At 41.4% G+C, this 12,021-nt stretch overlaps 4 protein-coding genes across 4 annotated transcripts; 1 reads left to right on the top strand and 3 right to left on the bottom strand.

Annotated features, from left to right (window-relative positions):
• Window positions 1-87: 87 nt before the first annotated feature.
• PAAG_11244 (hypothetical protein) lies at window positions 88-720 on the bottom strand (the record flags this gene model as incomplete). The annotated part of the gene is made up of 2 exons (XM_002797312.2): window positions 88-342; window positions 469-720. The coding sequence occupies 2 exons, from the start codon at window positions 718-720 to the stop codon at window positions 88-90; spliced, it is 507 nt and encodes a 168-aa protein (XP_002797358.2).
• Window positions 721-1,000: 280 nt separating this feature from the next.
• Window positions 1,001-1,252, bottom strand: PAAG_11243 (hypothetical protein; the record flags this gene model as incomplete). The annotated part of the gene is made up of 1 exon (XM_015846924.1): window positions 1,001-1,252. One exon carries the CDS (start codon window positions 1,250-1,252, stop codon window positions 1,001-1,003), a length of 252 nt encoding a protein of 83 aa, XP_015703531.1.
• Window positions 1,253-2,802: 1,550 nt separating this feature from the next.
• Window positions 2,803-3,647, bottom strand: PAAG_01216 (hypothetical protein; the record flags this gene model as incomplete). Its single annotated transcript, XM_002797311.2, has 3 exons — window positions 2,803-3,214; window positions 3,316-3,464; window positions 3,597-3,647. 3 exons carry the CDS (start codon window positions 3,645-3,647, stop codon window positions 2,803-2,805), a joined length of 612 nt encoding a protein of 203 aa, XP_002797357.1.
• Window positions 3,648-4,838: 1,191 nt separating this feature from the next.
• On the top strand, window positions 4,839-6,149 carry PAAG_01215 (hypothetical protein; the record flags this gene model as incomplete). Its single annotated transcript, XM_002797310.2, has 3 exons — window positions 4,839-4,864; window positions 5,020-5,614; window positions 5,778-6,149. 3 exons carry the CDS (start codon window positions 4,839-4,841, stop codon window positions 6,147-6,149), a joined length of 993 nt encoding a protein of 330 aa, XP_002797356.1.
• Window positions 6,150-12,021: the final 5,872 nt, after the last annotated feature.

The following is a 12,021-nucleotide window of genomic DNA, read 5'->3' as shown; positions in this document are numbered from 1 at the left end:
GTGTCTATATATGCATACAAATAGGAGGGCAATTCATCCTCCTAGGGTCTAAACGAATGATGTTCTAGAATGGTGACCAAAAAGAAGTTATGTACCCGTTCCGATATAGGCGACTCTCCCACACCTCGTCCCCCGCACATAGCCCCTAATGTAGCACCTCATGCCAAGCAACACTCCATCGCAAAAGGGAGCCTGCACCAATAACATCCTCTCCCTCTCCCGACTCGGATGCCCACCCACGGCAACATCTGCCGTGTCAGCAGCAATGAACAACCCATTCCTCTCGCCTTTGACCCAGGCTTCCTCCTTGCTTTTGTGTGCCAGGCCCTGGAGGCAGATAACCTATCTGTATATTGGGGACGTTATATCCTTCCTTGCATCAGGGCGGAACGGTCCAGGTAAAGAAAAGTAAATTAAAATTAACTGCGCGGCCGGGGCGTTATATAGTCCCGCTATCAAACTGCGGACGGAGTGCGGTGTATTGGCATTCCCCATCAGGTCCCAGAGGGAGGTTTGCCATGCCCGACGTCCTGGTTCGTCTGAGGCGATGGAACCTAGGGTGAGGGACCAACAATTGAGGCCGAGTGGCCGGCTTTGCCGAATATGGCAGCTATGTTTGGGGTTTGGGGTGTGGACGGGGTGGGGGACGAGGTTGTTGGGTGGGAAGTTGTTAGGGCGGGGAGAGAGATGATGAGTAGGGGGCTGCAGAGAATGCATCATACTGCACGTGAATACGCAGAGGTGATTAAAATAAATGCAAACGAATGGTACGAATAATGGAAGAGGAGGGCAGAGCCTTGGAGATGGTGGTTCCAAGGGGAGTAATTGGGGTATATGTCAATTCAAGGGTAGTCTGACTATCTTTCTGCGGATATCAAGATCTAACTATCCCAGGTAATGCATGAAGTGCAGGCAATAAGGATAGTTGCCTGATCGCAAGAAAGCTAGCTTTAATATATGGTGGCTGGCTGGCTTTGGAAATGGCACATCTTTGCTGGATTTAGAAATATCTCAACTTTGCTTGTAGACTCTTTTGCATAAGGTGATCAGAGCATTCGATACTCGGAGCAAAGTCAACAGGGGTTGAAGAATGCCCGTCATCCATCTTATCCAGACACTTGTCGGTTAGCAGGCTCAGGGTTGTGACTCGGCCCCGCCTGGGCGCATGTCGCCAAACCTGTTCACAGGTGGCCATCATCGTGCTCAGAATAACGGATATGTTATTCCATCGCCATTCCATCACCCAAGACATGTTTCTCAGGACTCTATTAAGAAGACCCTGGGTTGGAGAATCTGAGGGGTGGATATGAGGCCTTTGCAGAAGCTAAAAAACTAGTTAATTAACTAAATAGTAGTTATCCAGTTCTTCTCCAACAGCTCTAACTATCTCTATCCGAACCATCATGAGCGAGAAACCATACATATTGGCGTCATGTGCTGTACTGCAATTCCCTCGCCCTCAACAGCGGGCAGGGAACTAACCCCGTCAGTCCTTTACGAAAGATCGACGCATTAATAGAAAGCCCAGAAACCATCTCCCAAGGCGATCCATAGTCATGCGGGAGAATGGCACCGCCCTTGAGATTGAGTGGCCATTCTCAGCTAACAAAGAGAGCGACCATACGCAACTAAGGGGCATCATGCCCATGGACTGTGTCTCGGGATTCCCCGCCAGAGAAGAGAAAGGACGAAGAGGTCAAGTCGGCATTTGCCATAAGAAATTAACACACTTTTATTCCATTCCATATAACATATTTTAGATATGGTATGTGTGTGCTGATTGGATCCCCATGGTTGCCTTGCGGTTGGCATATGTCATTGTATAGGGCTTGACATGCGATCGAAGGTGTAATTGTGTGGTCATTCTCCTTTCATTGTGAACATACAGTCTGGAGTATATAGGAATACAAGAAAGGAAGCAAAACCGAAATGGGAAGGGTGGTATCTTTTTACGAGAATAAGGGAATAAAAATCATGAAGTAAGAAACTGAAAAGCAGAGGAAGAATAGAAGAAGATTAATATGTAAAATGAAAAAAAACTTCATGAAACTGAACGCTTCCCGCGTCAGTTTCCACCCTAACAATTAAGGACTAAGTTTTTAGGCTTATATTTTACCACTGCTATTGTTTAAAACTGAAAACTGGAAAGGACAACATCTGTTATCGCAGTAATAAAACATGGTGAGGAAAATGTTAGGGAAAATGAGGACATAAAAAAGAGAAGACAAAAGAAAAACGACAGCCTGGCAGCAGCTGATTCTAAAATGGGTCTGAAACAACAGCAATCTGTCAGCATCGAAAGAAAATGGATATGTGAAAAGGGATTAAGGCCGACAAAGGGTCGAAATGGAATAACAAAAGGAAGAATTTATATGAATAGCAAAGACATGACGTCCAGTAAGTAGTTCAACCGGGCAACAGGACAAAGAAAAGTCGGTAGCCGGAGGCAATTTTAGGAAGGCGAGAATAACGGAATAAAACCATCTCCGCAGGCGTAGATATTGTGCTGGGATTATATATCAACTCCGGGTGAATTCCCTTCTTCCTTTTTTATCGTACACTAGTTCCGTATTTTCCAGCGATATTCGGGAAAATCCTCATGATCGAAGGACGAGATTCTGCAAATGGCGAACGAACATGTCCCTAGGTCGAATTAGGCGTGTCGCGGTTAATCGTCGAATTGTTGATTACGTCTTCCTCAACGGATAAATTGAGGAAAATGGACGCAGATCGTAGCAGATGTATTTGACCAACATCGTCATGGAACGCTTGTTTTTCTTTTTAAGTTCTTCCCCATTCGCTTTAATCCACAACCAACACTCCGAATAGGTCCTTGGACTTGCCGCCGTTCCGATCGGTATTCAGACCGGGTCTTGTCTTCTTGCCCTTTCTCGTTGTCATCACCACCTCTCCCCAATGTTTTGGTACGGCTGATAAGTTAATATTCTTTGATATAGTCAGTGGTGCATAGCGAAGTCTCCCAAATTCTCCTGGGACCGGCGACGCATCCCGCCTCGCGCCATCTGCTAGACTCTGTGTTTTTTGTATATTGGTGGGGTATTGAGGTGATACGGAATATTGTTGCCCGTCTGAAGTAGCTGATGTGGCGGTCTCGTGGCTTGCTACTCTTGAGGAGGATGCGGTGGAGGCGTCCAGGGACAGAGTGGCATATCCGGACTGGTGAGGTTGCAGCGCCCAGATATCAACCACAGAACTATGGATGTTGATAATGGTGATTAGTTAAGGTGTCTTTGAGCTCATGATAGCCAAGCTTTGTTGTCAGATGGCCATTTATATATATGAGGGGAGACATACTCTGACGTTCGCTGGCATATCGCCTCCAGAGCTTCTCTCTCCCGTTTCAGATATTCTGGATCGCGAGCCTGGCGTTGAACTGACCCCACACTCCCATACCCATAGCCCGACTGGTATAGCTCATCGTCGAGGAGTCGGGATGATTCAGACTACAAAAAGTCAGTAAGGGATTTATACTTAAATACGTAAGCAAGAGCCTGCGGAGCTTCGTCGCATTGAAGGACAAGCGGAAGGTAATGGGCGGTGGGTAGATGTAAAGCCCGGAAGACCCTACAACTCACATCATGGCTATCTCTCCCGCCCCGACCCAGGCAGGAAGCGCACACGCCCATTTGTTGCGACAGGGTAAGACGCTCTGCTGCCGATGGAACCTAGGTAGAAAGACGGTTCTCAGGTTCTGCGAACGAGGGGTAAACAGGACGTAAGATTGACTATATTGTGACAACCGGGGATCTAGTCAGGCAAGGAGCCCGGGGACATGGTCATTGAGGCGTCCGAAGAATCTTCATCTGCCGAGAGAGGAGGGGTTGAATATTTGGATCGGTGCCTATGCAGTATGAAAAGAATGAGGTTGGGGTTGATGAACTGGCAGCAATCACAAGAACAGGCAGGCCTGGGCCCCTGCTGACCAATCACCGCCTTGTCCAAGGCCTCCAAGATTTTACTTGTTTAATTATACCAACCACCTGATTTTGACAACCCTGACTCGAACTTTTCGTTGACGTGTAATATATTATTTTCGTCTAGGAAGAACTCCGCAGCTATGGAAGTCTAGAGTGCGGAGAACAGAATATAGCTTTAATCGGCATCTTGCCTCAATTGCGGTCCCACATCCAGATAATATCTAGGATTCACATTACCTTCAAATCTCTTCCATATACTTCACGTTCAGCGCCTTATAAGCAACCATGGCAGAACGGAAGCCGTGGAGAATTTCCAAATTCGAAAATCAGCGAAGACAAACTCTGGTTGTCCGAGGGTTTCACTGGTCTTTTTCTCGATGCAAAGTTACTAGTCGTTGTAAGACACTATTCTCCATATCCGTGATCATTTATATCCATCCGACAAATGTGGTGTGACAGAAATTGTGTAGACGTCATATGGAGATCCTGCTAAATTTAAATGACGGGAAGACAAATCTGAATAGGAGATATCAAAATTAATCCTGACGGGATTCTGACAAATCTTGATCTTATAATCCTATGCGGAGATAGTTCTATAAAATTAGTTGTCTTTGTTGAGAAGTTAAGAAGAATTCCGCGAAGATCGGATTTGGCTGTGTAAGGGAGCAAGGCAGGTGGAATGTAAATAAAATAAACCGTCCAGCTCAATCCGGCTAAAATTTGCCACTCCGCCCAACGTCTCCGCTCCGGCGCCCAACCAGTCACTAACAGCTGGGACCTTCACCCACTCTTAATCAATTCCCCCATCTCTACTTGTGTCTTGCATCTCTTTACAAATGGCCATTATAATCTAATAAATTCCTTACAATTAATCTCTTTGCGACTCGGGCATATGTTCATATGTTCGACCTCCCAGACGCGAAGCGGTACGTAATGCGCCGTCCACATTCCATCAATCATCATCAGTCACTACCCTTATTTGGATATGATCTCCCCAAATAAATCCCCTAGGAATCACAAGCGAAGACCAATACATTACATGCTTAATTGGTTGATTTCTAACCACCTACCTCGTTAACAGCGTACGTCGCGAGGATCTACAGGACCGCCACTCATCATCCCGCTCCCCTTCTCCAGTCGAACGCATCACTGCCACATATGCAGCAAACACTCTACGAGACATATTCTCATCAATAGAAACATATACTCCGCCCGGCTTGAAAGAATCGCGTCCTGCTGTTGATTTGGAACATATCCAATATGAAGAGGAGGAACAGGAATTCGAGTTCAGGCTTTTTCACTCAGCAGCGCCGCCTGCTGGAAAGGGCTCGACAGACCAGAAGCCGGGGGAGGGGGAAAAAATTGCGAATAGACCAGTTGATGGTGTTCATATGAGTCCAAAGGAGCACAATGAAGCAGCAGACGCTGGTTTTCAAAGGTTTCGTATCAGGCTACGATCGCCAACACCTGCCGCGAGGGATGAGAAGGGAGAGTTCGTGGTTCCGTTCCGGGGCTGGGAATATTACTTTTCAAACCCAGAATGGATTAAACGGAAATTGGCGGTAAAGCAGGGAGATGGGCAAAGTTTTGAGTTGGATACGCCAGGGAGGGAGCGATTCATCGATGCGGCAGTTAGCGGGATATCAATACTTGAACACTCGAAGAATGGTCCATGGGTAAGCGCACCTAAGATTTAACCTCCCTTTTCCGTCATGTACATCGTCTCGATTTGGGCAGGTAAAACTAGAATCAGCGTACAGAAAAGGCAAAGAGTGGAGATGCGAGAGACGGTCGAACAACCTCGAAGACATCATAAATTAATTCATATATCGAATTTAGCCCGGTTGCCATCTTTCCTGGCGAGTCATCCACCTAAAGACTATTGCTCCATCCAGAAAGAAGGATAGAAGGCTCTCTGACCCTGCACAAGCGGCGAATGCTACATTGATAAACATGTCCGCTGTATCAATGGTGCTCAAGTCTAGAAAAAAACCTGGCAAAAGGCGACGAATAGCCATTCGACGGCGTCTAGCTGCTGCGAAGACAGCAGAAGAAGCAGACAGGGAAAAGCGGGCAAGGAGGAACCGGGAGAAGAAGATTAAAAGGAGGCAGAAAGAGAAGGAGAAGAAGGCTGCTCTTCGTGAGGCGGCTGGCGATCAAGAGAAAACTACTAAGGATGGTGATTCAGCGGAGGTTGATACGAGTGATTAGAGAGCAACAAATATCACTGCATAGTTTTTACTGGCCATTGTAGGCCAGTAACGCGTAATTTCCCGTGATCCCCATGTTCTTGATGCTTCGAACATAACGTACACTATTCGCATATTACCATTTTAAGTGCCTATTTCCACATTTCCTGAATCATCCCTCTTCGCTTGGATGTTTTCTTCACAAGTCATATGATATTACACACAACTCACAATGCTCAATTGATTATGAGAAGTCTTGTCCCCCACAATAATGTTTTCCCTACAACATTCCTTCATCACCAAGGTTCAATATCTGACACAGCAAACATTTCACTCTACGGAAAACCGAGAGCAACTAATTACATCATCTATTTGAATCTTTGGGTATAGGAATTTAAGAGACAACAAACCACCGTCTACAATATCGATTTTTGTATTGTGGAAAGGCATGAACTTAAGTACTCCAGTTCTTGAATCCCTTGACCAGTCCTCCTTGAGATTAAAATTCATTTCTCTTTTATCAACGTGGAATGCCAAGCACAACGTGTTAACCGTTGCAAAAGATTCCACAGACCGACATAGCAGATTGACAGAATGTATACAACATGACTCTCTCGGTAAGAAGTGTTGTCAAGCTTTCAGGGTCGTGAAACATGAAAAGGAGCTATATACATCGACAGATTCGGTCCTTTCCAATTTCACATGACAATCGAATGGTCAGGATCTACGATCACTATCCGGTGATTGATGGATATAAGACCAAATATTACCGTCACCCCATTCATGAATTTAGTTTCGCAGCGCTGGATGGCAAAGAGAGACGGACATCCTATAAGTTCGTGATGGGCGTGTATGACGATTGGCCTTTCGTCATTTCAAAAGGTTGTGCTCGGCTATTGATGAACTAGCTACCGGAGATTTACCAAGATGTATCACAGCAGCCTGAGATATTACTGCAGCCCGAGCTGAGTTATTCAGAATCGACTGGACTTTCACAGGGGATCGAGGGAGTCAATGTACAAGGTGCATGTTTCACATCGTATTGGAAGAGGGAGCACGGCCATCTCTCCCGGATTCACAGGTTCCCCCCTGGGGCCGTCGGCGGGATAATGAAATGAAATCCCCAGAAGCTTTCAAGTTGTCCCAGAAAAGACGCAAATGGATAATCAAACCGAGTAATTCAGTTCTAATGACCTATTATTCCTGCTCTGCTCTGAATCCTAAAAAGATATATCCAAAAGAATAGGCGCAGAATCAACCGCTACCACTAAGGTTATCACTAGACTCAGAAAACCAAATCCCCTTGCGAGACAAGGATTTTCTCGCTCATTCCACTGAAGTTGAAAACTCATTCCTGAGATAAGGGACGGAGTCTATTGTCGGGGCGGCTGGGCAGAACTGGGCGCTTGCGAATCTCATTGTCCCACTGGAGCTGCAGCTTCTTTCCCTTTCCTTCTTGGGTTCTTTTCTAGAAAGGAGCAGAGAAGCATCCAAAACACTCAATCTATCTCCTTTCGATATGATATAGACAACCTATCCTACGCCTGGGTATGCGAGCGTGGATTGTACGGGATCTTCCCACACAGATGGGTCCTAAAATAACTCAACATAACGTGACACACTGAAATGCCAGCAGGTATAAACTAACCTCTGATTTCACCGTTGCCTGCTAAAGAGTGGCGGAGAAGAGAAAGACAGTTCATTGCGATCAACCAAAGTGACCGCTTGCCTTCCCACTCTCGCTAGTTAACAATATAATGCACCACGTAGTAACTAACTAATGGTTGGTTCCCACAACCAAAAATACCCCAGATTACACGCCAATTGCAGTACGAAATAACTATACTCTGAAAGGCTTCTCCATCTAGCCCTGTTTGCACCTCAAGTTGCAAATCTGCATCTTACTCCTATCACAATTGACATCGATGATGCAACACAGATCAAAAACAACTTCTGACCAAACATTGGATTTATTTTCCAAGCAGGCAGCACACTCAGCTCTTCCCCGAATCGCTGCCCGGGAGACCTGAAAGTGTCGTGGAAGTGGGCGTCCCACCGGGCAACGGCGTTTTCTGAAGAAGACCGCAGGGAATATAAACAGGTCCTGTCTCAGGTCAACTTTATCATAAAGCAACACAACGCGCGGGTCGGCTTCGCCTTGACTGACACTGAGTTGGTAACGATTAAAAAACTAAATGGGAATGGCAACCTGCTGGTGGCACAGTCTATATCGTGGGAAGACAGGGACGCATAACTATCCTTTTGGGACTGTGGTTTCTTGGGATGTTGGGGGCGGAAATGATAATGACTGGCGGCTTTGATAAACAGTCTTGAGGCTCAACAAGAGGTACAGAATTTCTGCCAGGGATTGCGTTGCTAGTAGTACTTTGTATTTGGGCGGAGGCCCCTCTTTTGATCATCTCCCTGTGAAGCATATTATACGCAGGAATGGGTAGGAAAAAGCCGTCGGCCACTCGGGGGAACTAGCGAGCTTCACTCCAAAGCCTTTGACGAAACTTTGACACATGCGGTGTCCTTAATCCAGCCACGATCCCTGTCTCCAATGTATGTATTGCTAGGATAAGTGATGGCAAAATCAAAATCAATCCAAACAACTCTTTCTGGGTCGCCCAGAACCATGAGAATGTTCCTGGTAAGCATCATTGTGTTCAATTAAAGCTGAATGAATTTGTTGGATGCTGATGATGGCTTTGTTTATACACGCTTTGTTGTAAGTAACACAGTTACATCATGGACCTGGCAGGTACTCAATCAAAAACTCACTTTAAAGGCCACTGTCACGTTGAAAATCATCAAAGTGAGGTGTAAAGCTGATTGAGTTAACAAAAGTATAAACTTGTAAATCTTTAACACATAGCCACCAACACAAATTTCAAATTGTTCCAGATTGCAATATGTCCTGATCTCACAATGAGAGTGATTCAAATCATGCATATCATCACTAACATATCAGGGATCTGATTGTTGTGGACTAAATCAATGTGAGAATGATGTAAATTTGAAATGCACTTACACTGAAGGAGCATATAATTTTCAGAACATGCAGCTCATCATTTTAGTTCATATGAAATATTAATAATCTCTTTGAAGTGTTTAGCTTTTTGATGAATCTATCTTCAGAGAATTAATCTCAATTTTCAAATCTTCATTTAATTCTACTTCATTCTGATAAATTATATCTACAGAGTTAATATCTATGATGAAAGTGAACTAGATAAAGAAAATGACAACTGTTGATGTACAATATTTTAAAGTATTTGAAATTTGATAGTCACTTTTATAGATGAAGATAAATAATTATCCCCTCATCCATCTTTTATTGCACAATTAGCGCGATTTCATTAGTGTATATTATACGTGATATTATTGGCTAAATAGTATAATATTGTATACTATTTGGTATTAGTGTATTATAATAAGCTAAATCTAATTAGATTATATACATTCTCCAGCTCTGATAACATTATGAAGTTTCTTCTAGCATCTAGTTTTCAAGCAAAGAGCTACATTTTTACATGCTGAGCATTCAAATCTTGATCTAGGAGCTTGTCTACTCTACTGCTGACCTAGCTTTCATATATATCAATACCAAACACAAATGTGGACTTTGATAGAGAAATTCATTGATGAATAAGCTTTGAATTTGATTACTTATGAAGTATATCATCATAAACCGTCAAATTGAATTCAAAAAGTTGCTGATAGAGCTTCTCACAGAAGCTTATATGAGTAGGAAGCTTAGAGACCCTCTGCTGCTTTATATATATATACTGAAGCCTTTATATATTGACAATAATAGCATTGAGAATTTAATAGAAAATAGATAATCAAAATTAATAGCTCACTCTATGAGAGTTATAAAAAGCTTTATACTAATTTGTTAGGTCAACTCTATTTATATTATGATTATAGTTATCAATAATCTTTAAAATCTGAAGATTCTTTCTAAGTTGATTCTCAAAAACTAAATAGACTATATAAGCATTAATAGAGAGTTCTCCAGATCATATTTAAAATTGCTCAATAAAGATGTTCAAAGAATAAATAGTAATAAGAGCTAATATCATATTATTATCATGTTAAACTAGACAGAGAATTTTATTTACTTTTATAGTATGTAGAGTATTTCATGAAATAATCTTTGATTTTTAATACTTTTAGAGCTCTACTAGAATAATGAGAATCTGATTAGAACAGGTAGTCCTATAAGCCCTATAGTTATATTTTCAAAATAGATAAAATAATTGAACAGAGATAAAGTAATTATTTATATAAATTGAATATGAAGTGACTTGTTGATTAGCTGACTCTTTAACAAAAGGTCTAATAGTAGCTTCATTAGTAGAGAGAGCTTTGATGATAGAAACTTCAATGATAAAAGTCTCAGTAGAAGGTCTAGTATTTAATTTCTCAGTAAAGAGTCTAATATTCAATTCCTCAGTAAATCTAATAATAGAAATTTTAGAAAGTCACTGAATCATATTTATAATCATAAATTCAGTTTTAGTAATTTTTGAAAATTAAAACATGGGTATTATACTTTACCAGCAGCTAGACTAGGAAAATGTTCAAACATATCCATATTCTACTAGTTCAAAGACTTTATATTTCTAAGGAATTAATTTAACAGATATCTTATATGTTGATTTCAATCAAAGTATCTAATTATAATTTTATTTATAAAAATTTCTAAGTTATAAGTATAATATTTCTAGTATATATTATGAAAGTTAGAAGTTAAAGACTCTATCTTATATCATTAATCTTTATTCTTAGAATTTAGCTGATGAGCTTCTCAAGCGTTGAATATATGAAAATAGTACTTAATTTGCTTAAAATATTTCTAAATCATATAGATTTGAACTGAATAAATAGAACCTTCTCTCAGATTATTTCTTCAGTAATGATCAATTCAGCTGAATTTATAAATTCTCATATAGATAAAAGCTTCTAAAAAATCTTTATTTACTCTAAAGTGATTTTATTTTATAAATATTGCTGAATAGAAGTCTTCAATTCCTTAGATATTTTCATAAAAATAAAGAGTTTCATAGAAGCTTTCATAAAGATTTTCTCTTTTTTATTCTTCTTTTTATTTTTCTCAAAGCTCTTTGAAGCTTCATTAGCAGTATCTCCATCATCTCCCTTCAATTTCGCATAGAGATTGGTTGAATTGATGATATTATGAATGGAATTTTCAAAGAAGAATAAGATAAATAAAGTATAATAGCTTTGAACATTAATATCTAATGAAATATGAAGATTTAGCAGCTGTGAACTAGGTTCTAAAGGAAGAAATTTGACTGATTCTAGAGATGATATCTCTGCAATGACTTTCTCAATTGCTTATTTTCACTTTGTAGAGGTTTTATCAGACTTTTTCATAGATTTTAAAGAATATATTAATTATTTAATTCATAGATTAAGATCAGAATTCTAGAAAATCATCTGAATTTCCTGTAGGCTCCATATTTGCAAGTGAGTAAAGCTCCATGGTAGGCATGTAGGTAGGTTTGAATTCTCAACATGTTTTCTGTTTATACAAAAATCATAAATGCTATAAGGGGCTGAACCCCTAGATTCGCTCTGGCTGGCTGACTCAGCCTAGCCATCATTTGCACATGTGCACGTGATCTTGCTACGCGAGCTTGCTTAAGCTTGTATTCTCATCTCATTCTTTTCTTCCCTTTCCCAAGCAATTCATCCTTGTTATATAGGAGGACTAGCCTCTAGTTCTTAGAGCTTAATCCTCTACATTACAAATTGCTTCACTCCTTTCATTGATAGGCCACTGGGAGCTTTAATTCTATATTATGAAGCTCAGCAAATGTGCTGACATATGACAGACTATTGAGAGTCTTAAATTCTGCATC

Source organism: Paracoccidioides lutzii, assembly GCF_000150705.2.
Source record: "Paracoccidioides lutzii Pb01 unplaced genomic scaffold supercont2.2, whole genome shotgun sequence".
Classification (NCBI taxonomy): Eukaryota; Fungi; Ascomycota; class Eurotiomycetes; order Onygenales; family Ajellomycetaceae; genus Paracoccidioides; species Paracoccidioides lutzii.
The sequence above is the reverse complement of the archived record's forward strand: the minus strand, read 5'-3'. Positions and strand labels throughout refer to the sequence as shown.